Source organism: Carettochelys insculpta, chromosome 1 (genome assembly GCF_033958435.1).
Source record: "Carettochelys insculpta isolate YL-2023 chromosome 1, ASM3395843v1, whole genome shotgun sequence".
Taxonomy (NCBI): Eukaryota; Metazoa; Chordata; order Testudines; family Carettochelyidae; genus Carettochelys; species Carettochelys insculpta.
This window is the reverse complement of record NC_134137.1, coordinates 165,645,285-165,671,544: the sequence shown is the minus strand read 5'-3', so window position 1 is coordinate 165,671,544 and position 26,260 is coordinate 165,645,285. Positions and strand designations below refer to the sequence as shown.

General features: G+C 42.7%; 1 protein-coding gene across 1 annotated transcript in view; it reads left to right on the top strand.

The window, feature by feature from the left end:
• CFAP47 (cilia and flagella associated protein 47) overlaps window positions 1–26,260 on the top strand; it is a 324,141-nt gene that overhangs the window by 60,531 nt on the left and 237,350 nt on the right. The window contains exons 12-18 of the mRNA XM_074988334.1: window positions 7,499–7,688; window positions 7,790–7,886; window positions 12,636–12,852; window positions 15,218–15,462; window positions 16,860–16,990; window positions 18,298–18,420; window positions 19,695–19,826. Of these exons, the coding sequence (XP_074844435.1) occupies window positions 7,499–7,688; window positions 7,790–7,886; window positions 12,636–12,852; window positions 15,218–15,462; window positions 16,860–16,990; window positions 18,298–18,420; window positions 19,695–19,826 (1,135 nt within the window). The remainder of the gene's footprint in view (window positions 1–7,498; window positions 7,689–7,789; window positions 7,887–12,635; window positions 12,853–15,217; window positions 15,463–16,859; window positions 16,991–18,297; window positions 18,421–19,694; window positions 19,827–26,260) is intronic.

Here is a 26,260-nt window from a genome sequence, read left to right as displayed (position 1 = left end):
GACTAACAAAATAATTTATTAGGTGATGGATTTCATGGGACAGACCCACTTCTTCAGATCATAGCCATACCAGAACAGATTCAATATTTAAGGCACAGAGAACCAAAAATAGTAATCAAGGTTCTTCTTCGAGTGGTCCCCGTGGGTGCTCCACAATAGGTGTTGGGCTCGCCCGGCGCTGCAGATCAGAAATCTTCCAGCAGTTTCTCCTGGATCGCGCATGCGCCGGTGCGCGCTGCTCCCCTGTGCGCCCCCGGCCACGTGCGCGATCCGGTCCCTTCTCAATCGCCATTGGCTGCAGACGGAATCCGCTCAGGCTAAGGCCAGAGTCAGATTAGATCATTGTTTTCTACGTGTAATTTGTTGTTTTTGGTTACTAAAAAAAAAAAAAAAGAGAGAAAGCAAAGACAGAGAGAATATCAGCAAAAAAAAAGAAAAAATTAAAAAAGAGAGGAGCGGAGAAGAGAAGAGTGGACGTGAAGGCCATTTAGGCCGCCCGCTGCCCTGCAGGCCGGTGATCGCTATTTGGGGTGGAAAGGCACGGATTAAGTGCTAAGTACCCTATTAACAGTAAAGGACTCACCTCAATGGCTTCTTCAGGTTTTAAAAAGTGTGAGTCATGCTGCGAAGCTATGCCGGCCTCCGATGGGCATAGCGAACGCATCCGCTGCCTGGGGGAATCACATGTTACCCAGAAGTGTTCTCACTGTGCTAAGCTCACAGCCAGGGCCAGGAAGGACAGAGAGATGAGGCTTAAAATGCTCTTGTCCAATAAAGCTCTCCAGCCGGACTTGCCGGAGAAGCCTCACCCAGAAGGGCCCTCTGGGTTGCGTAAGAGGAAGGCAGCTTCTCTGACCCCCTCAGTGCAGAAACAGAGGAAACTCTCCCCGGCTCGATCCTTGCCGATGGTTTCAGCGAGCAGGATGAGCGGAGCACACAGCCCCCAGCCACATACTCAGGCAAGCGGCAGCGCATGTGGCAGAGGCTGAGCCTCCGGTTACACAACAGCCGGCACACGCGGCGCCTAGAGCGTCAGCGAGGCAAGTGCTGGACCTGGCGGCACCGCCGCAGGTGGCACCAACGGTGCAGGGGCACCAGGCATGGAGCCTGCAGGTGCCGGAGGAAGCTACCCGCGCTGCACTGCAGCTGATTGTGCCAAGCGCAGCGCTGAAAGCAGGGCCTAGATCCCCAGCACGGGAGGGGGCGGTGCCAGCCCCACAGGGGAGGGGCAAGGCAAAATCAAGAACCCGGCACTGCAGCCCATCTCCGGACAGGGCTGTGCTGCTGTTAGCACCAAGCCCTCCCCCTGTGATACACATGCCGCACCGAAGGCCTGTGTCTCCACCGGCTTATCCAGAACCACCTCCTCCGTTCCTCCAACCAATGTCACCATGGCTTGGGCCACCTTCACCATTTCTGGGAGTGGATCCCCTGGAGTACTATCACAAGCCAGTTTCACCTCTATCTGTGTCGTCACGGAGGTCTCGCTCTCCCAGACATTGGGGGTACACACTCCATGGGTGGTCCAGGTCTCCACTGGACCCTTGCCCATGCTGCTGTGGTCGTCCTCATCATGCTGGACACAGACACCACAGGCCTACATCCAGGGGCAGGTCCCCCCCCGGCTGCTCAATACCCCCGTGGACACTCTCGATCGGGGATGGAAACACAGCTGTCTCAAGGGGAGTTAGTTTTAGAACCCTGAGACTTTCCTTCACAATCCTCCAGGGAGCAAGTGTATCATCGACTGCAGGAGCCTGAGGGTTCGAGGGAGGTTTACCCCAGTGGTTCCTCCTCATCCTCCCCACATGAGGCCATGAGCCGGTGTTAAAGGTGATTGTTCAAGAGGGCTACGCAGCATCGCGGATGGGAGCCCAGATTGCCCTGGACGTGGCGGACACGGCGGCACGTTCAATGGCTACAGCAGTGGTCATGCGTAGAGAATCCTGGCTCCAGACGTCTGGTATCCCTAGGGACCTACAGGCAAAGATCATGGATCTTCCCTTTGATACGCAGAGCTGTTTGCAGACTCATCCGACTTGGTCCTCCACTCCAGTAAGGACTTGAGAGCTACATTTAGGACCGTGGGCATTTATACTCCCCCATACAGAAAAAAAAAATTTATCCTCAGCAAAGACGCTATGCTTACCAACCACAGCGTGCTCAATATCAATGGGGCTATGACCAAGGGTGCCAGGGTGCTGGAGATCATAGCCATGGATTACACGATCCCCTTCCAGTCGCTCCCACCGACGAAGCCTCCCACCAGGCCTCACCTCAGGGACACTGCCCACGAGGCGAGGCTGAAGCAGGAGGTGGACCACCTGCTACTTCCTAACAGAGAAGAAAACAGGAGGCTGGAGGCCCATCTTAGATTTTTGGGGCCTCAACCGTTACTTACGCAAGCAGTGTTTTCGGATGATCACAGTTGCCTCGACACTCACGGCACTGGACGATGGAGACTGGTTTGCAGCCCTCGACTTACAAGATGCTTACTTTCATATAACAATCCACCCAGCACACAGACGCTTCCTCCGCTTCACGGTCGGTAAGGAGCACTTCCAGTACAAGGTTCTTCCGTTCGGCCTCTCCTCGGCCCCCAGAGTCTTTACCAAAACCCTGGCAGTGGTGTCAGCCTACCTGCACAGACGGGGGGGTGTTTATTTTCCCGTATCTGGACGACTGCCTGCTGAAAGGGGCCTTGAAGGCAGAGGTCTTACGCATGATACGCGTCACAGCGGACACGTTTTCTTCACTGGGCCTAGTTATCAACCTCGCAAAGTCAAAGACTGAACCCACACAAGATATAGAGTTCATAGGGGCACGCATAAACTCTATCACAGTAAGGGTGTACCTACCCGACGCCCGCTTCCGCGCCATCAGTTTGCTGGTGCAAGTCATCACATACAGCCCCACGGTGCCGGTCTTAACGTGCTTACAGCTGCTGGGCCACATGGCAGCAGCGACATTGTGGTACAGAATGCCAGGTTACACATGCAAAGCCTGCAGCATTGGCTGGCGAGCGTTTACAAACCGGCATCCCACACTGTCCACAGGGTGGTGTCGCCCACGACAGAGGTGCGCAGATCCCTAGTGTGGTGGGAAAACCCCAAGAATCTGCTAGTGGGGGTGCCCTTTCACCAACCACAAATTTCTATTTTTCTTACTACCGACGCCTCCCACATAGGATGGGGAGCGCACATCGGCGACAAGGTGACGCAAGGGCTATGGTCCCCTGCGGAATGGACACTGCACATAAACATACTGGAGCTCAGAGCAGTGTTCAACGCCTGCAAACATTTTCGAGATTACCTACATGGCAAAGTAGTCGGGATCAATACCGCCAATACCTCCACTATGTTTTACATCAATCGACGAGGAGCACGATCCCGTGCTCTATGTACGGAAGCAGTCCGATTGTGGAACTGGTGCATCTCCAACAACATAACGTTGAAAGCCTCGTACTTGCCGGGCACTCACAACGTGAAAGCAGATCAGCTGAACAGGCGCTTTGCACTCACGCACGAATGGCAGATCCGCTCCGATCTGCTACGGCGCATTTTTTCGTACATGGGGTTTTCCCCAGATCGATCTGTTTGCCACCCGGTACAACAAGAAGTGTCCCCCGTACTGCTCCAGGGCAGGAGTGGGATGGTGGTCCCTGGGGGATGCATTCATGATTTCATGGAGGGGCCCCCTACTTTACGCGTTTCCCCCCACAGCGCTTATCCACAAGGTTCTGCAGAAAGCCAGAAGGGAGAGAGCTCGCATGATACTCATAGTCCTAACTTGGGATTGGCAGCAATGGTTTCCCTTGCTTCTGCGCATGTCAGACCGCCCACTGCTCCCTCTACCGGTGGCGCCGGACTTACTCATGCGGGCTCAGGGGTCCATAGTGCACCTGCACCCACAGGGTCTGCGTCTACAAGCATGGCTAATCCATGGCTCAGCTCCTTAGAGAGCATGTGTACGGAGGGAGTACAACAAGTCCTGGAATGTAGCCGAAGGACCTCCACCAGGAGGACTTACAAGCAGAAATGGACTCGATTTACAGCCTGGTGTTCCGCCAAGCAGTTAGCTCCCCTTGACATTCCTATACCTGTAATACTAGAATACTTACTGGACCTCAAAAGAGGCAGGCTTTCTCTATCCTCGATAAAGGTCCACCTCGCCGCTATATCAGCCTTTCGGCATGCGGAGGAAGGGCCCACTGTATTCGCCCATCCTATCGTTACAAGGTTCTTGAAGGGGCTGGTAAACCTGTACCCTCCTCGAAAACCGCTTCCACCATTGTGGAATTTGGACTTGGTGCTCAGCGCGCTATCGGGTCCACCTTTTGAACCATTAGCCACAGTTCCCCTACGTCTCCTTATGATGAAAACAACCTTCCTCCTTGCAATTACGTCAGCCCGCAGGGGGAGTGAGCTCGCAGCAGTGATGCCGCCGCCGCTCTGCACAGTATTCTCAAAGGAGGCGGTAACCTTAAGGCTGCACCCAGCCTTTGTTCCAAAAGTTTCTTCAGAGTTCCATCTTAACGAACCAATAGTTTTACCCTCGTTTTACCCGAAGCCTCACAGCTCCAGCAAGGAGGCACGCCTGTATCTCCTGGATGTGAGGAGGGCGTTGGCCTTCTACATAGACAGAACTAAGTCCTTCCGCAAAACGGACAGGCTTCTAGTCTCTCTCACTCCCAGGTCAAAGGAGAAGGTCTCTCTTCACAGAGAATCTCAAAGCACATTGTGTCCTGTATAAAAATGTGCTATGAGCTTCGAAAGACTCCTTTGCTGGCCTCGCCCAGGGCTCACTCCACCAGGGCGGTGGCGGCGTCAACAGTCTTCTTCAAGGGCATCGCGTTAAAAGATATCTGTACAGCGGCGACCTGGTCGTCCTACGACACCTTCGCCAAACATTATGCCCTACATTGGGTATTCGAAGAGGATACCCGTCTGTCGACAGCAGTCCTCTCGGGGGCAAGCTGCACATAAACCGATTACCCACCTCCTTACTTGGGTTACTGCTGGGTAGTCACTTAGTGTGGAGCACCCACGGGGACCACTCGAAGAAGAAAGAGAAGTTACTCACCTGTAGTAACGATGGTTCTTCGAGATGTGTCCCCGTGGGTGTTCCACCACCCGCCCATCCTCCCCGCTTTGGATCTCTGTCTAGTGTTTTTCAGGAGCATTCGAGGCGGTTGGTCAAGGAACTGGTGGGGACCGGATCGCGCACGTGGCCGGGGGCGCTTGGGAGAGCGGCGCGCGCTGGCATGTGCACGATCCAGGAGAAACTGCTGGAAGATTTCTGATCTGCAGCGCCGGGCGAACCCGACACCTATTGTGGAGCACCCCCGGGGACACATCTCGAAGAACCATCGTTACTACAGGTGAGTAACTTCTCTTTGACAAATCAGAAAAGTATTATCAAGGTGAGCAAATCAGAGAACAGAGGGGCAGAAGTTGTTGTGGGTGGGGGGGAGGTCAAGAATTAAGTAAAGCAAAGTATGTAAAAGAGCTGCTATAATGAGCTAGAAAATTGCCATCTCAGTTCAAACCATGTGTTAATGTGTCAAATTTGAATATAAAAGAGAGTTCAGTAGCCTCTCTTTCCAAACTGCTGAGAAAAGTCCTCTTCAGTAAAACACAGACTTTCAGGTCATTAACAGAATGGCCCACTCCATTAAAGTGCTCTCTGATAGATTTGTTAATCAGGAGTGTTTTTATGTCCATTTTATGCCCATTAATGCTTTGCCTAAGAGAGTTTGAAGTCTGTCCAATATGCAAAGCATGTGGGCCTTGTTGGCACATGATGGCGTATACGATGTTAGTTGAGAAACATGAGAATTTGCCCGTGATTCTGTGAATAATCTGGTTAGGTCCAGTGAAAGTATTTCCAGAATAGTTATGTGGACAAAGTTGGCAACAGGGCTTGTTGCGAGGAATAATTCCAGGATTGGTGTTCTTGCGATATCGACTATGGTTGTTGAGAATCCTCATAAGGTTGTGAGGTTGTCTGTGGGGGAGAACAGGCCTGTCACCTAGGGCCTTCTGGGCCCTTCTGGGCCTTCTTTAAAGTGCTACTGGGCTGCTTTTTTGGTTTGACTGGGCCTACATGACAAAGAATTAATGGGCATAAAACAGACATAAAAACACTCCTGATTCACAAACCTGTCAGACAGCACTTTAATGGAGTGGGCCATTCTGTTAATGACCTGAAAGTCTGTGTTTTACTGAAGAGGAATTTTCACATTAGTTTGGAGATTGAGGCTGCTGAACTCTCTTTTATATTCAAATTTGACACATTAACACATGGTTTGAACCGGGATGGCAATTTTGTAGCTCATTATAGGGGCTCTTTTACATTCTTTGCTTTATCTAATTCTTGACTCCCCCCCACCTTCTGCCCCTCTGGTCTCTGATTTGCTCACCTTGATAATATTTTTCTGGTTTGTCAGCCTTGATTGCTATTTTTGGTTCTCTGTGTCTTAAATATTGAGTCTGATCTGGTATGGCTATGATCTGAAGAAGTGGGTCTGTCCCACGAAAGCTCATCACCTAATAAATTATGTTGTTAGTCTTTAAAGTGCTACTGGACTGCTTTTTTTGTTTTGATAGTATATAGACTAGCACGGCTAGCTCTCTGTTACTGTAATACAGTATTTATTATGATCTCCTATAATTTTTGCCACAGGATCTCTGCCTCAGTGTACATGATAGATGGTGCATTGGGAGTTTATCAGCGCTGAGTAATGGATGAGGCTGTTAACTCTAGATCCGCTGTCTCAATTTGTTGCAAAAGTTGGAAACTGTCAGTGAATGGGTGGGGATTGCAGGAAGAGAAAAGATGGTCTGCTGGTTAAGGTAGAATGCTGCCCTGAAGTGATTTGTGTCCATATTTCCTATGGGATGCTGGGAAAGGCACTTAAGCCAAAATATTCACAACTGGCCTTCAATTGTGTTCAGTGTTTTCTGGATCCACTCTTAGGCCCCTTGGCCAGATGTGAAGGAGTTCTGAGTTCTTGTGGCTGCAACTGAAATCTATTGCAGTTATGCTCTGAACATACAAAGTGAAGTGCAGTAAAACTGCTAAGCACTCTGGAAAAATTAATCCCTAGATGGCAGAATTAGCAGACACTTCATACGTTTGACATTTCCTAAGTTTTGAGTGATTGACTTTGCCATCTTAACTTTCTTAGAGCTTGGGTGTAATTTAACAAATATGTTGCAATTGCACCTTAAAGTTCACGATCCAGTTTAAGACCCATTGTTCTAGGTATTGTACAAACCTATAGGAAATAGTGGTCTCTGCTTCAAAAACACTATAAGATTGCTCAGAGCATTGGATATGATTGAAGACTATTTCTCCAAAGAAATATGCTTGTCCAAAGAACTGCTTGAAATGTTTTAAAATCTTAGTTAATTTTTAGTATGAATAACATAGGACATTTGTTAAGCTTTCAGAAATTTGGACTGTAAACCTTTTTTTTTTTTTTTTTTTTTTAAAGGAAATATAATAGTCTTAACAATCCTGTTAACATAGGCCTCAAACCAGCTTCAGGGCTCAGGTCACCAAAGATCACAATCACAGACTTACGCAAGGAGAAACAGAAATTAGAAACAACTAGTTTAAACGAGGACTGTCTGCTAAGTAGTCGAAAGCTGGCAGAAATTGAATCTAAATCCTTAAACAGTGAGGTATGTCAGGCATTTTTACATATTATGTAATATACTTTTTAAATAAAACAATAACATAACACTGAGACTAATTGAGAAAGTATTGCTGGGGTCTTCCACAGGTTTGTGATGGACTTAATGCCGTACCATCTTCTCCACAAGAGAAGGAAGATTGTAGTATAACTTTGACACCAAAACAGCTTTATCAGATACTCGTTGGTAAGATATCACCATGGTTACATTATTTTGTTTGGCTAGCATTGAAGTATTTATTAATAGTAATGTAATCTACACATCGTAATTAGTTGCCTAAAATAGTATGTGCTTATTATACTGTTACTTGGTCATCAGTTGTGTGGTGTAGAATACTTAGATGTGGAAGAACCGGTATGTATCTCCCTTTGTAAGGTGGCTCTAGTAAGTCATGCCACAGATGTGATGATCATCGGTCATAGGATGAGGGAGGCTTATTCTCTGAAGTTTGCATGTTGAATAATTTGTGGGGAAGCATTAATCTCAACAGGAATACATTGTCTGTGGTTGTCCTCAAAGGAGAGGATTCTGAAAAGGAAACACATGATGATATTGGAAGTATGATGTCTTAAAAACTCCTTTTTAGACCAAATTTCAATATGGTTTGGTGAGATGATGCAGAACCCATGTTTGGAAACTTGACATGAACTCCTTATTTAATGAGACTTGCTGCCATGAATATTTTTCTGATTGAATTGTAAATATATACAGCCATAAAACTTAATTTTCCTTAATTAATAATATATCCTCATAGATTCCTTATTTAATTACTTTTTTTAAGAATAAATGGCTTGAGGTTGGAACAGCTCAGATGATGTCTACATGTTTATGTACAATGGGGGAGGGCATTTTTGGGGTATGCAGACTTCCTTTGTGACTACCGACTTTCACTGTCCCACCTGCAACCGCTTAAGTTTTATTGTCATGGTACATCCTCTCAAAAATATTGATTAGTGGTTTTTATTGAGGCCACCTGTTACCTACTGGTTAAGCTATAGGCACTGTAACTACTCAAAGAGCCTTTCCATCATGGAATTCCAGTTACCCGGTTAACCCAAGAGGGCTGGTATTGCCAAAGTTGAACGTGTATTCTCAGTACCTCTGGGTACTACATATGTATCAAGTTAATTTCTCAAGACCTATTTTCCATGTACCAAATGTATGACAAGCCTGCACAAAATCCCAAATTCTCCCTCTTCCTGCTAGCCACGCAATGTCATGATTTACTCACAGCTTCAGAAATTGCAGGGCACAGCTTTCCTTTAGTTACATATAATAAACTATCAAAGTTCATTTTATTTGGTAAGTTCCATTAGTTTGCCACCAAACCTATGAAATACCAGCCCACTTGAGTTAGCCATGTAACTGGAATTCTGTATTGGAAAGCCTTTTTGAGTAGTTGCAGTGCCTGTAGATTAACCAGGAGGTAACAGCAGGGCTCTGGCACTGCTTCCTGGAAGGAACTGGTGACATGCAACTATGGCTGACATGGTTCCGGGTGTCCATTGTGCCAGTAGAGTGGCTGGGGTGTCTGACTGCTCCCTGTCAACAGAGTGGATCGCTCTTTCAGCGTGTGTTGGTGTCTGGATGGAATGTGTTGACAGGAGTTTTGTCACAAGATATCTTCCAGTACAAACTTCTGCCAACAAAACCCAGCAGTCTAGACGTAGCCTAGGAAGAAATAAGGGTATTTAGTGATATTATGTTTTAATGTCTATGGCCAGATAGGAAGAAACAAGTCTTTCTCAGAAAAAAGGTAAATAGCTGCCTTCTTTGTATCCTCTGTAAGTTAAACGTTGTGGAATCAAAACAGTGGAAGCCCCTTTTCCATACAGGGAGATGGTAACCGAAGAATAACACGAGGTCATCCTGCCACTTAAAATAAGTTGATACAACTTTGGAAGATTATTAGAAAACACAGAAACCATCTCTGCCATCCATCACTAAACAGAAACAAGGGAACAGAGCTCTTGCAAGCTGGGAAAGATTAGTCCAGTTTTTATGCTATAAACCAGCTCTGCTGTGTTTAAATGGAAGCTTGTCTTTATCTCAGATAAGTTAATGAGCTATGGTGGTTTTTCTTTTCTTTCTTTAGAGGAACAAATGAATCTTATTATTTCTCTGAAGCTTCTGAGAGGTTGAACATTGCAGAGCACATAGTTTTTGGAAAATTTAGGACTGTGATATGTTGGGATCACTCACCAAGTAGTAACCAAGACTTGTGGAAACTGGAATGCGACTGTAGATAGGCTGCTGGAGTCAGAGCTGCTGAAGTAGGCACACAGGATGTGGCCTGCATGCTTGTAGGCTGCTTTTGAGCATCCCAAGTTGGAAGCTGGTACAGCAAAGCATTGTGAGGCACCCAGGGTTACAAGGCAAATGCAGCACAACAACTTTTCTCGATTGCAGTCCCAAAGATTGTATATCTAGGTACAAAGGATTGCAAGATTGTGCATCTAGGTACCGAAATGGCTTCTGTTCTTTGTAGGATTAGGGTACTGTATCCTGAAAAGCAGTGACTCTGCAAAGGACTTTAGGAGTCGTGGTGGATAATTAATAGGACAAGAGCTCAAACTGAAAAGCTGTGACCCAAAGGGCTAATATGAGTCTTAGGTGCAGAAACAAGAATATTGAGGCTAGGCCAGGAAGTGATATTACCTCAGCATGGACCACTGATGAAATAGTTACTGTGTCCATTCCATTTCTGTTGTTCACTTTTCAAATTATGTTGAAACACTGGATAAGATTCAGACAAGAGCCATAAGTTAAGAAGATGAATCTATTTAGTTTCTCAGAAAGACGGTTAAGAGATGACTTTGGTCATGGTATGTTAATACCTATATGGACAAAAGAGATTCGGTACCTAGAGGGCTCTTCCACCTAGTGGATAAAAGCATCACAAGATCTAGTGTCTGGAAGTTAGCACGTTTTGAACAAAGTTAATTAGCCATTGAAAAACTTAGTAAGTGATGAATTCTCCATCACTTGAAGTCTTGAAATCAACCATTATGTGTTTCTAGTATATGTGCTGTAGTTTAGCCCAAATCAGAGTCAGCGATCCTTATTGGCCTTTAAAAAGCCAACAAAACTATTACTCAAGACTATGATAGAAAGGATGGGAAGTGATGGTAATATGGAGATGAGTATGTCTATGAAGTATGGAATTGAAAATGGTGAAACCATCAATGGTTCCCTGGAGAGATGGAAATGAGTTAAACAGGTTGTTATTTCTCTCAGGATATTGACAAGAGCCAGATGTTTGAGAGAATTAATTACGGATGAAGTTTAAGCATAGAGTGAGTGCATGCAAAATTAAAGCTGGAAAAGTACAAATGGAAGCTTTGTTTAAATCATATTTTTAAACTCAATGTTTTTACTTTATTACTTAACTTTTCTGTAAATACTCATTGATAAAATGACAATCAGTTAGCAATATCAAATACTGTTGCGTTAAGTGCTGGAAAGTAAAAAGCACACATTGCCTTTGATCCTGGTTCCTCAAAGTGATCACACTCCTGCATGTGAATGTAATGATATCCAAATAGCTAGCAATGGTACCTCACACTTTTATCAAGGGATTGGTTTCATTAACGAGTTGTGCATAAAAGTTATGGCCCAATATTGCTCTTCATTTCTTAAGTTTTGGACTGAGAAGTAACAAGTTGCATAAACAGAGAAACGTTTTTTTCCTTGTCTAATGAATTTTTTCTCTCATCATTAATTAAGCTAAATGAACGAACAAAAAGGCTTCTTGAAATGTGATTTGAAAAATTTACATTATCTACTTAACAAGTAATCTAGGTCATTATCTTGCCTAAAAGGGTGTGGTTCTTCAGGTGTCATTTTTTAGAAAGATTCATTGATATGTTGAAACTATTATAGGTTGCACCTCTCAAATCTGTAAGGACCATGGATGTTTCAGCTGGGCTGAGGCTGGTGCTGGAGCTCTGCCTGACGTGGAAATGGGACCAAAAGTAGAGCCTTTCCTGCCCTGTGGCAGTGTGGGGGCAAGAGCCCGAGTCTCTGCCTGTCCCAGAGCGAGCTGGGAGCCAGAACCCTGGCCTGCCCTGTGGCAGGCGGGGAGGAGCAGGAGCCCCACACCTGCCCTGTGAGGACAGGAAACAGAACTGTTTCTCCGTGGCACTTCCACGGCAGCTGGAGGGGAATAGAGGCTGGAGGTCTGTGGCAGCCCCATGGAGCATGGGCTAGGGTTCTCGTCTTCTGTATGGGAGGCTGGAGGCTGGGTCTGCAGCAGCCCTGGGAGTGCAGGGCTGTCTGTGACCAGAAACCCTAAACCTCCCCTTGTCTAGCAAATTCTTTTGTCCTTTCAGGTCCCAGCCATTCTGGACTAGGGACCTGCAACCTGTACTAACTGTGTCTTTGGCTAACTGTTGTAATACATGTTTAATGCAAACAACTGCGTTTTATTAAATGTGTGGTACAAATCTATGGTGCATCTGATGAAGTGGATCTTTGCCAACAAAAGCTTATGCTCCAATAAATCAGTTAGTCTAGTGCCACAAGACTTCTCATTGTTTTTGCAGATACAGACTAACACGGCTACCCCTCTGATACTTAAATTATTAGTGGTACCTTCAGATACAAAAGCGATATTTTACATATACATTCAGTTCCTACATTATTTATCTTAACTGCTGTAGGGAAGTGGAATTAAGATGGAAAGTGTAGAACTGAATTTTGAACTACACCACTACCTACATTTGGGGTGGATGGTATATGAATCCTAGGTTTTGATATGAATCTGTCTTTGCTACTATAGCTTGCTTTATTTTTTTCACACTTGTGTAATTTAATGTACCAAAACATAGCATAATGATACAGATTAAGTGGAACAAAACCAGTGACTTTGATTACACTCATGTGGCTGTTTTTGTTAAACTTTAAGTATAAATATTTCATTTCATTTCACTCTAGGCCCCTCTGTCATAGACTTTGGTGAAGTTTGTGTGCAATCTACATCTATGAGAAAAATGCATATAATCAATAACCTGCCTGTGCACATCTGGATACAAGTAGAAATTGGAAGTGAGGAGCTACAACAGACCAGTCCTTTGTCTCATGTGTTGCCACCTCTTTCGAAGACTTACATTCCAGTAGTATTTGAGACTAATACCCTTGGCAAATTTCAGAAGTAAGGCTTTTTGTCTGCTTCTTGATTTAGATATTAAATTAGATCGCAAAAAAATGCAAACAGTTTTTACATAGTGTAAACTAAATATTATAATAGAAGTGTTGATGTTTTGAACATTGAGTTGTTGATATATAAACACAAGGCCTAGTTTTACACTTAAAATTTTTGCCACTATAATCATGTTGATCAGGGTTTTTTTTTATAAATTGTTTTCTACTGGCAAAAGTTATACAGTTATACCGGCAAAAAAGCATTTTTCTTGTGATAACTTATTTCATTTGAGAAACCCACTCTGTTGCCATTCATTATAAGCTGTCTACACTAATAAGAGAGTTTGCTGATTTAGCTATATTGGAATACCTTTGCTAGTGTACACCGTGTCTCAAGATGAAACTGTGGCCATATCCTTAGAGTTGCTAGGGAGCTTCAGTCAAACATTCATGTGCATGCACAGAAGGAAGGTTGACATTCAGCCACCCATTGAGGCTGTTTTGTTATAGGTGAGTAGTTTTGGGGTAAAATATTTCCAATATTAAAAGCCTAGTGTGAAGGTAGGAACAAGAATAGTGGGTAAAATACTAGCTCTGTTGTCTCAGTGGATCCAGATTTTGTTGAGCTCTGAGGCTGTGCCCATGCTACAGTGATCTTTCAAAAGATGATCCTCCGAAAGATCTCTTGCAAAAGATCTTTTGAAAGAGCACGTCTACACACACACAAGTGGATCAAAAAAGCAATCTGCTCTTTTGAAAGAGAGCACTGATAAGAGCCCCTGCTCTTTTGAAAGACCAGGGATCGAAAAATCCGGCACCATGAGGACTGCTCTTTCGAACGAAGGGCCCCCGGAGCGTATACACATACTTTTTTTCCTGAAAGAATATTTCGGAAAAAGGCACTCTTTCTTATTTAGGAGAGGAAGAAGGCCTCCAGAAGAAGTGCCTCATTCTTTTAATAGTAATTCAAAAGAGTGCATTTTGTGTGTGGTGCTCAGTTTGCTCTTTCAGAAGAGGGCCTGATTTTCCAAAAGGACTTGCTAGTGTAAATGCGGCCTGAGATTCCAGGAGAGTCGGAGGTAGGGAGATTCAAGATTGAGGCTTTGCTGTGTTTCAGCTAGGGGGAGTTATCTGTGTGCAGTTAGTAACCACCTCTCTTTAGGGAAGCAGATCTTGCGCAGGTTTTATAAATTACGTATTACATTAGGACCTCAGAGTTACGCACATCAGAGTTAAAAACTGACTGGTCAACCCCACACCTCATTTGGAACAGGAAGTACACAATCAGACAGCAGCCCAGATACTAAGGAGGGCTGATACACACCAGTACTTGGATAAATGTAAAGTGCTTACCAAAAAAAAAAAATAGACAAAGTATGGAAACTTGTTTCATTTCAGATGATTAAAAGCAGCATTTTTCTTCTGTGTAGCATAGTTTGAAAGCTGTATTAAGTGCAGATGCCAGCGTAAACTTTGAAAGAATAACCATAGGCTGTGTCTACATGTGCCACTTCTTCCGGAAGTGGTACGGTAATGAGCCGTCCGGAAGATGCTAATGAGATGCGGATGCAAATTTTCCACTCCTCTTTTGCATATCAGCACATGGTTCGGAGTCCGGGAAAAGCTCTTCTGGGCTCCAAAGTACACGTGCAGACGCACGGCCCGCAGGGATCTTCTGGAAGGAAACCCTCCTTCCAGAAGCCCCTTCTTCCTCAAAATTTTGGGGAAGAGGAGGCTTCCGGAAGGAGGGCTTCCTTCCAGAAGATCCCTGCGGGCCATGCGTCTGCACGTGTACTTTGGAGCCCAGAATAGCTTTTTCTGGACTCCGAACCATGTGCTGATATGCTAAAGAGGAGTGGAAAATTTGCATCCGCACCTCATTAGCATCTTCCGGGCAGCTCATTACCGTACCGCTTCTTCTGGAAGAAGCAGCATGTGTAGACACAAACATAATGTTTTGTTCAGAGTTATGGACAACCTCAGTTTCTGAGGTATTTGTAACTCTGAGCATCTCCTGTACACTTAAAAAAAAAACCTGAGCCAGGGTCACAGGTTTCTTCTCAAACAGGAAGCTGAGTAACGAACCCCTAGTGTGCGATAACAGTCAGAAAAGAAGTGACAATATATTTGACCATTAAGTTTTATTTAATCAAACCCATAGAAACACATTTTTGTTAATTTTAAGTTACCTAGCACAGTATAAAGAGCAAAACAGTTACAAGTAGCAAGTTTATGTAATCCCTTTAATTGATAAGCCCTACATGTACAGCATTTTCACTGGGTATTTTGCTCCTAATGACTATATTTAATGTAACTGAATTGTCAAATATTTAAAACACATAAGATGTATTGGATCATATTTTTGTATATTACAGGTCCTTCACTTACACAATAAACAGCAAACATACTGGACATGTGCTGGTAGTTGCAAAAGCAGTGCCAGTTGCCCTTCAGCTATCTGCCAGAGAGCTGATTCTAAATCCTACCCCTGGCTTTCTTGCGGAAACAGGCTTTCGAGCAACAGTCAGATTATGCAATCACAGAAACTACGCTGCAGAATTTAGTTGGAAACCTATAGTCACAGATAAAGGAATAGCATTTTCTATACGGCCAGCCAAAGGTATAGTATATTTTTAAAGATGTTTAAGGAAACATACAAACAATAAAGTGATGTGGAGGTGCATTTATCTTAAAGCTAGCTGATGTCACTGGAGAATTTTGAGACAGTAAAGTATTATTTTTAAGGTTTGCACCAATACCACTTCAAGTCAGAACTATGATCGGACCACAAAGGCCATAAAGCAAGACAAACTGAATTTTGGGGCCCAAACTAATTTGCTTATATGAGCTCTGGAAGTGAGCCACAGCCCCATTTGGTTGTTTGTGCCACATTAAATAGCTCTGTTTGAAACTCAAGAGTTTAAGCTTTTGACTGTTATAGTGGAGGGAGGCAACTGTTTTTAGTAGTACACAGCATTACTATGAAACGATCAAGAACAGGAAGAGATAAAGAAAGTCATATTCATCAAAACTGTGAAGGAGTTTAGGTAAACAGTATAACACTGCAAAATTAAAATCTGTCCAAAATACGAAGATTAGCCCACCCTTACTCTTGTATAAAGCACCTTTAGATAAATACTTATTAATCATTGTTACGTGTGCTCAAGAACTTCATTGCACATATAACTTAAAAGATGAAGCCTCAAAGAGCAGATTACTCTTTAAAACAGTGTTGGAGTTGAGTAATGATAGGACCCAATTTGAAGTGCAGCACAAACCTTCAGATCCACTGAGGCCCCGTTAGGAAGCTAACTACCATTTTTTTCCCATTCAAATCAAGGGGACTGGGGTTGGCTAGGTATCGTTGGTCTCCAGTAAAATTAGCAGCTTTAGGATAACTTTATTTTAAACATTTTGGCTAGACTGTGAATTTGGAATGCCTCAGCATCTGGAAAGTAAAGCAAAGAACTATTTTTATTTAAGGTGTGAATGAGTTCTGAGAATGTTGGAATGTTATCTTATTAATTCTCAGCTTTATCAAACCAACCCAGCTACTTCTATATTTGCACTTATTTTTGCATTATTTAAGACTGAGTTAGAATGCTAAAACTTTGGGTATAGAACCATGCATGAATACAGAATTTAAGTCTATGGATATAAAATGGATATACATTTGGAAATTTCAAAAATAATTGCCAAATAAAAAACAATAGTTTGCAGTTGGGTTTAGGACTTTTGGTGATCTACTTAACTTTTTTTTAAAGTTCCTCCTTTTTTAAATAGCACCTGGTTGTGACTGGCTTACTCAAAGACTGATAAATTGTGGATACATTTTGTTGACATATATTGATAAATTGGGTTAAGAAGTTATAATGAGAGCTTTGAAACAAGGTTCAATTAAAACTAAGTATGTTTCACTTGTAAAGCAGGCCAGATGTCTCTAGTAATGTGAATTAGACACATACAGTAAACTTTATATTTTAAAGGAATTATAAATATTTGTACACATTTATCTAGGTATTGTGGAAGCATACAAAGATCTGGAGTGTGAAGTGGTTTGGCATCCTGGTTTCTGCTCTCCAGAAACAGGAGAATTCAACCTGTGTGTACATCAGGGAAACACACTTAAGCTAAAATGCCTTGCAAAGGTAATACTTAACCCAAATGGTTTGACACATTTTTTGTGTTTTTTACCAAAATTTTATTATTTTTAAATTAATTTTAAGCTCTCATGTTCCTTACCTTTATACATGGATCAAAATAGTAGCAAATCTATGGCTCATTCTTCTACAGCACAGACTATGGTTCCTGTTCCTACCTGGTTCTGAAACTTAATCACAGTTCACGCTTTTCCAGAAACATAGCTCTAGGAAAGTAAAGTTAAGGTACGTGGTAGTTAAATGCATTAGACTGTGTATCTGGGAGGTCTATAGAAGTGCTATAACCCTTGCTGAATTAGAACTGGTGGTGGCTCCAGGAGATGACAATTACAACCTGGTCTGTGCTGTAGCATACTGAGGCCTAGGAAAAAAAACAATTGTATTTCTACTTACTTGCTAATTTCTTCTATGTCTGCACAGCAACAGATGCCCACAGTTGCCCTTGCCAGCCAACCTGGGCTAGCAGAACTCAGGATTTGGGGCTATTTCATTGCTGTGTAGATATTAAGGTTCAGGCTGGAGCCTGAGCTCTAGGACACTGTGGGGTGGGAGGGTTCCAGAGACTCCAGCCCAGGTCTAGACATCTACATAGCAATGAAATAGCCCCGCAGCTCAAGCCTTGTGAGTCCACAGGCCAGCTGTGGGATTTTCTTATCTGTGTAGACTTACTCTAAGATGTTTCATGTGTATAGTACAGACACCCACCACTTCAGATGAGGAAGTACCATAGGCTTACAGATTTCTGTTAGATCTGAGTTTAACCTACAAAAAGAGAGGGGGAGTGGTGGTAAGGTATCCAGGACTGTGACTAGATACTGTCATCCTGCTTGTCAAAATGAGGGGAAGGAACACATGAGTTGTGCAATTTTGACCAAGTCACCAAAAACAATTGAGCAGATAAATGGGGTCATAATTTATTTGTGTTCACATAATTATCTCTGCACTGCTTTTAAGACTGCTCCAAAATATCAGCTTTTGCATAAATGTCATACTTAAATTTGATAGTTGTGCAAAACTTTCACTGAAGTACAATAATACAGCAAAAGTATTAATTTTTCAAAGGAACATAAGACATCTTTTATTGTTTTAATAGGGTTTTACTTTTTGATTTATGTGGTTTGGTTTATAGTTAATTTTTGGTTCCCCTTTATTTTCTACTTCTCTGTTGAATTTGTACTTCTCTACTAATGTCTTGCTTATTGTGAAATAAAAAGAAAATTAATCTATGTTAAATTATTTATTTACACTCAATGATATGTTTGCTTTTTCTTCTTCCTTCATTTCATTATTGTTAGCTTGGACCAACCAGTATTCAGTTTATGGAACAAAGAATACCTTTCAATCATGCTCCTCTAGGTTTAACTACTTGCAAGACAGCCATTCTTCAAAACACAGGACATAATCATGCATATTTCCAGGTGAACTGAATTATGCTGTTGTATAAGTTTTTTTTTTTCTTGTTTTGGACAGTTTCTCATGTCTTACTAGGGCAGGGGTGTGCAATCTGTGGCTCCTGACACTATAGTTACAACAACAACAACAACAACAAAACCATCTACTGATTATTTTTTAATAAGCAGCGTAAAACCCCCAAAATGAAGAACTCAGGTCTAAATAGTAAACAATATGTGATCTCAGAATGTTGGATAACTCCCCATAGCATCTTCCAGAGAGAGAAGGTTTGGGAGTGAAAGTTAGGAAGAGAGCGGAAAAAACACACGTTAAGTGTGAGGAAATAGAATATGTAAAAAGTTTTTGTGAATGTCCTGCAGTAAACATGTATCATGTCACTTATCATTGTATGTCCAATGTTTTTAGAATAGGGGTTACAAAAAGTATGATTTGACATTATTTATTAAGGACCGTCTCGTATGCACATGCACTATGGCTCTTGAATTATTGAGTCTTCTACCAAATTGGAAAAACTGGCTCTTCTTGCTAATTTGGTTGCTGACCCCTATACTAGGGTTTGTGTCTCAGTTGTTAGAGTGGTATAATTGATTTATTTTCCTTTTGGTTGCTTTAATAGTCAGTGTACAAAATGTAGTTATCGTAATTAGAATCCTCCCCTCTTAAGGATTCATGAGACTACTTGACTTAGTTTCTTTTGAACTCTGTGTTCAGCTAGCTTTCATTAATACTTTTGTCTCTGTGACACCCAGGTCCTCATGGCCATGTCAAGGGTAGGATAATATACTTGTTGCAACAGTGTTTATAAAAAGTAAGGAAACCCCTATGGCTGAAATGGCCTCTGAGAAGCTAAGCAGAAATGGTTGGGTACAAGTCTTGTTCACATTTCTACAGTGAATAACTCACAAATTATTTTTATTCAGATTGTATTTACCATTCAATTTTTTAAATCATGATTTTCTGGTTTTTTAGGAGTGCTTGTAAGGGGTGAAAAAAAATCAAGTACCAAATTTTCAAACTCGGTTTCAAAAGTCAACTGCTTGATAAGCTTTGGTGGATTTTCAGCATTTTTTGTGAAAATCAGATTGTTTAGGTCTACATAAGGATTTAGGTGCCTAACTGATAATTTTGTCCTAATCTCTTAGGCCCAAGTTACATGTATAGTATTTGGTTACATTAACTAGATTGTAAACGATTCCAGGCAGGAAATGTCTTTCCCAGATTTTATGAAAGCATACATTTACAGCACTAACTGTTTTGTAATGATTGTTTTTATTTGAAGGTTCTTGATTCAAATCCCCTGCCTGGAATGACCATTACTCCTTCTCAGGGGGTAGTACCTGTTGGAGGTCGGGCTGATCTCAAAATCTTCTTCACCCCCAATGCAGTAATGAAATTTGATACCAGAGTGGAGGTATTAAAAACAAATCTGAATATTTGTGTATTATCTCATCTCATTAAAATTATGCTTGCTTATCTATTAATCTTGCTCTCTGTTAATCAAATCAACCTAAAGAATTTTTTCCAAATATATTTATTACTGGTCTTGCAGTGTTTCAAAACAAATCTCTCTTTGTATATTTTATCTCTTTATTACTTTGTGTTCCAAAAAGTATACTGTATTTGAGGTGATGAGTTTAGGAATACATATGGATGTGAAGAGTGTTTCTTTTTAAAATTTTGTTGGAATAGAATCAAATAATTTGTCTCTGATAAAATGTCTACCATATAAATGGATCTTTTCAAAGGATTCAGAGTAATGACAATTGTAGGAAAGATTTAAAAGCTTCAAATCTGATCGATGGTAAATAAATTCATGCTCAAAGGCAATGCATTTTTCCATAAGGGTATTTCAGGTTATTGCGTGCCAAGTCATTTAGTTTAAAAAACCATTAGAATTTATACTTTAACAAAGCAAGAAATGGTAGGCCAAATTTTAATAATTGCCTCTCTAATTCTGGGGTATGACTTTCATACTTCTAACTACATGAGGTTTTCTGTATTGCTATATAGGATGCTGTGATTAAAGACAAATAAAATAAACTGCTAGTAATTATAACTATTTTTAATCAAAGAAAAAGAACAAAATGAAACAGGTAAACATTGTTTATAATTTGTTTGTCTCTTCTGTCCCCACTCTTCCTGCCCACTCTCCTGTCAAGACCTTTTCATAGAGATAACATTTTAGTGGATGTACTCTTGGAGGGTACATCACTCCAAAAATTACATGGAAACAGGAGTCACTAGTCATAAATAACAAGAAGAATTTATAGCTGGACAGAATAACTATTTTAAGGTTTGTTATATCATGGCCAAACTAAACAGTTTATAAATGAGCAAGGAAGAGTAATATCAAGTCCTGTGAAATCGAAGAGATTGCGTATAGATAGGAACAATACAAACTCACTTGGATAAACAGAGAAATAATGTGATTTAATTTAGATTTAACTTTGTTTACTTAAAATGAATTATTCACGGAGTTCTGTTTAAGAATAGAAACAATCGACCATATTATGTTCAACAGGATCTAGTTATTCTTGTAGTAGATCTTAATTACTGTACTTGAGTCATGAAATTGACAAGAAAGCCAAGCAGCTAGAGCCCGTCTACCCCAGTTGCTCCACTCCCAGCTGGGATGCTGGCTGCTGGTTCCCAGATCGGGAGCTCAGAAGTCCAGGTGGCTGCCTCCCACTCTCAGCTGGGAGCAGGAAGCTGAGAGCCTAGAGGAGGACAGCTGGATTTTGATGGCAAGCTCCATGCATATGAGAACCCTGGTTATAAGCCCCTTACATAGCCCCTTTTAGTTAGCAGAAGCACTCCTTCTCAGGATACATACCACCGACAGTAGGAGAGTAGTGTGGATGTCAGTTACCACAGTAATGACTGCAGTGTCTGTAAGTCAACCTAACATAGGTTCACTTAGGGCTGGAGTGTAGATAAGCCCTTAGAGCACAAGTGGGCAAATACTAGCCAGTGGCCAGATCCTGCCTGCCAGGGTTAGTCCCTGGTGGATACCCACCTAGATCCACCTGGACAGCACTGAAGGAAAATCTCCAAAAATGAACTCAAAAGGAATTGAGACTCTCAAGCAGGGGTGGGCAATAAAATAGCGGCAGCCCACCAGGGTTAGTCCCTGGTGGGCTCCCACTGTTATATGTACTTGCCTCTTCTCAGGTATTGGGCAATCAGTCTTGTTGGCTGCAGATCATCATTCATGGCCAATGGGAGTGGCGGGAAGCAGTGTCCTGTTCCACACCTTTCTGCTGCTCCCTTTGGTCACCAACAGCGATCTGAAGCCAATGAGACCTGCAGTTACCTGATACCTGCAGAGGTGCAGGTACATATAGCAGTGGGGTCCCAACAGGGACTGACCCTGGTGGAATGCTGCTTTTTTATTGATCTCTCCTGCTTTAGAATCTCAATTCTTTATTTTTTTTAGTCTATTTTTGGAGACTTTCCTTCAGTGCTGTCCAGGTTTCATAGGAGATGAAATTTTATTTTAAATGAATCGAAAAAAGCCTTATATTGTGTGTAGTCTTTCAGCTCTCAAAATAGTCTTTTTAACCTCAATGCTTAAAGACAATGACTTCAAATAGCCATCCAAGAAGGCATTGTCTCTTCTTGGCAGGCTCTGGAGAGAGGTACATTTTTGTCTTTATGGATTTGGTAAATAAATGGCGTAAGCACAGCCAGATAACTAATTTCCCTATTAGTATTTTATACTTGTTATATTCTATTTGTAACGAGATGTAGCATCAAATGACCTTGTAATAATTGTACATAAAACATTTCCTATTTTCATTAGTGACATTAGGAAATTATTTATGAGGCTTGCATTTAGATGCAAATTAACATCACAAAATAAACTTGTTAAAGCATTTACAGAACAGAGGATTTTCATCTTTAAGCAGTAACATGAAGTTAGAAAGACCTTGTACAAACAATTTCTGAACCATAAATGTTCTCCTTTACATCTAAGGAATAAAGACTTGAGATTACTTCTAAAAGAAAACTTTAATATTTCTGTTTTGTGAAGTTTTTAAAATTTTGTCTTTGTCTTTGAAATGGGTTGAGTGAAGACCTACTTGGCTTTGCTTTTGAGAATGCAAAGCATTCTAAATAGTCTTATAAAATCTGTTGCCTGGCATAAAATTAACTTCTGCCAGATTTTCCCTCATACTTAGAAGGATATGCTATGGATTTTGATTAGACAAACTTGCTGGTATTCTGGTCCTTTTGACCTGATGCTCCTTGGCTACAGTTACGTTGCCCCAAACTGCCGGCAGCAGTGTGAAAGTGGGTGGTCTTGAAAAGCCAAATGGCCGCTCATTTGCATATTCACTCCCTGGCAGAGGCTGCAGCCGGTGGGGGAAGAACAGTGTAAATGTGGTTCTGCCGGTGACATCTCCACTTTGTCAGCCACCTCTTATGCCTGGAAAAAATCTTACACTGTTTTGTTTTTTCTGCCAGCAGCAGCCTCTGTCGAGGAGTAAATATGCACATGAGTTCTCATTTGCATTTTTGAGACTGCCAATTTGCATACTACTGCTGGCAGTTTGGGTCAGTGTAACTGTAGCGAATGAGTTTTAAGATCTGCCATTACGGCACATTTACAACTTGCACTTAAAAGCTGATGTCATGTATTTCATATAAAAACCACTACTTATCTACATCTTTAAAAACAATGAACGCAGCATGGTAGTTTAGAAATTTAAAATGGAGGTGGACTTTTGTCAAAGTTGCATTTCAAAGTATGTATAAACACACTTAGAGGTTTAATGACTAGGGGTTTATCTTCCTTTGACATTTTGTGAGCCTGTCACTATCTGAGCTTTTCTTAGGTATCTCTGTAACATTAACATTTAATGTAATCAACTAAAATGTAATTATGTGCTATTTCTTTAAGCATTTTGTGTTTTTTAAAAATGATTAATATTTTTAAAATTCAGTAAAGGCACACAAAAGTTTGTATTGAACCAGCATGAGAATAAACTATGAAAATTTAATTAATAATCAGTTTTCCATCAGTGTGAGGCTTACCACCTACAATAGTCACTTTGATTAAAATTACTGTAATTTCTTTTGAAATTAAGAGAACGATAAAGGGTATTCTAAAGCATAGAAACTGTCTGTAAATTAGTTTTCTTCATTTCCTTTAGTGCCAAAAATAGCTGCACCTGTGGCCTGGGAATAGTATTTTATATTGTAAAGCTCTGTTCTCCAAACACCGCACTTCTCCTGACATAGCTGTAGTGCCTATTTCTTTCTGTTGTGGTTTGTCTCAAGAAACCTGCTTAACAGTTCCTGCTCACGCTGAACAGATTTTGTCCCAACCAACACCCTCCTGACATAGAAACCAGCTATGTGCTCTCTCCCATATTGATGTCTAGTCCAGCGCTGCTCCTTCAGCAGTGGCTATCATTATCCTGCTTGGGACCTAACAAGGGCAGCACCTCTTACTCAATGAGTCCATAACCCACTGCAATAATTATATGTGTATATTATTGAAACCAGTACAACGTGTTGGATTTCATTATAACATTTTAATAGAAAAATAACTTTAGAATGTGGGAAGTTATATTCATGGGAACCTGTGCAGTAGAAGTCCAGAGCTGTGGGTTCTATTTTTTTGTTGTCTATTATTTAAAACTTTTTTTTAAAGTTGTCATTTACTATACAGTACATAGTATAATGGAAAAATTGTGATGGCAAAATAATGTAATAATTACAATGGCAACAATTTTTATTCTTCTTCGAGTGGTCCCCGTGGGTGCTCCACAGTAGGTGTCGGGCTCGCTCGGGCGCCGCAGCTCGGAAATTCTTCAGCAGTCTCCGTTGGGTCGTGCATGCGCCAATGCACGTCGGCTCTTCGCGCGCTTATGGTCACGTGCGCGATCCGGTCCCCGCCAGTTCCTTCTCAACCGCCAACGGCTGCAGACGGAAGACTCTCTAGCGCCAATGCCCGAGACAGATAAATCTTATTTTTTCTTGTGTTAATAGTTTAATAGTTCATAGTTAGCAGTTCTATAGTTATTATGGTTTAGTTACCTTGTTAACAGTTCGTTTAAAAGTTAAAGACTATCTTAAAGACTGCAGCGGCCGCCTCCGGGCGGGCCCGCTACTTTTGTCGTCAAGCCTCTAAAGGCCAACGGTTATTAACATCACCTAATAGTCTGTTAAGTGTGCTATTAGCACCTAAGGACTCAGAGTTGAACTTTAACCATGTCATCCCCCAGCTTTAAGAAGTGTGAATCTTTTCCAGGAGGCCATGCCTGCTTCGGATGGCCATAGCAGATGCATACGGTGCTTCAGAGAGACACACGTTCCCCAGAAGTGCTCCCATTGTTCCAAGTTGACTAATAGAGCTAGAAAAGATAGGAAAATGAGGTTGAAGATGCTGCTATTCGACAAAGCACTTCAACCTACCTCATCAGAGACAACGCATGCGGAGGGCTCTTCAGGATCGCACAAGAAGAAGGCTGCCTTTTTGACCTCCTCTCTGCAGAAGAAAAGAAGAGCCTCGCCTACTCGATCCCTGCCCCTTACTTCTCGGAGCGGGACAAGTGTAACAAAGGGCCTGCGCACGCTGGCTTCCTCCACTGGTAAAGCAGTGGCGCATGTAACCGCTCAAGGCCCTACAGCTACTGGGGAGACGGCACCGAGAGCCGTGCAGGCATTAGACAGTCCGGCACCGGCTACTGCGGCACCGATTGAGGCTCCCCCAGAGGCACTGGAGACGACGGCACCGGCGACAACGGCACCGGGAGCAGTGGAAATCAGCATGACACCTGCTACGGTACCAAGCTTACTGATAAGACCACCCGAGAGGGTGAAAGCTAAAACAAAGACCAGGCACTGCAGCCCCTCTCCTGAGGTAATTGTGCTGCCCCTGTCACCACGATCACCACCGGAGATTTGATGGGCAACAACACCTTCAGCCTGCCACAGACGTCCTTCTCCTTTTCTCCGGAGTCCATCTCAAGGGGCTGCATGCTTCTCTCCATCATCTACCAGAGACCCCTATGAGTATTCCCACAGAGGCTCTCCCCATACGTCGGTATCATCTTGACGGTCTCGACATTCCATGCACCACCCTTACATCTTTGGGTCATGGTCCAGGTCCCCATCACCGGGCCCCTGTCCCTGTTGCTACAACCGCCATCATTATGCAGGGCGTCAGCATAGGAGGTCGACGTCTCACCGTGGATCTCCGTCGACTCCCCCTCAACGCCACAGTGTTCAGCTTCCAGCTGGGGGGAACACCACAAGTTCCCCAATCAGAGGCTGGCTCTAAAGACATTGAACCCCCACCTCGAAATTTCACAAAGGCAATTACACCAACACAGCCAGGATCCAGAGGAATTGGAGGAGAGATACCATAGTGATGCCTCCTCATCCTCGCCAGACGAGGCGATGGTCCCTGGAGACATTTCTCCCCCAGATGACCTGAAACAGTTCCAGGAGCTGTTCAAAAGAGTAGCTCAATCCCAGGGTATTCAAGTGGCGGAGGTGCAGGAGAAACACCACAGACTCCTTAAAAATCTCAGGCCTCCATCCTCTTCTAAAATAGCTATTCCTCTGGACGATGCAATCATGGAGGCAGCCACTAATATATGGCAAACTCCGGCATCCGCTCCTCCTACCAACAAAAGAGCGGACAAAAAGTACTTTGTCCCTGCGAAAGGTATGGAATTTCTATTCAGTCATCCACAGCCAAACTCGCTAGTGGTTGAATCATCCCAACACAGGTCCAAATCATCCCAGTACAAATCTGGGGGTTTGGAGAAGGACATAAAGAATCTGGATCTCCTGGGTAGAAAAGCCTACTCCTCCTCTACTCTGTTGCTC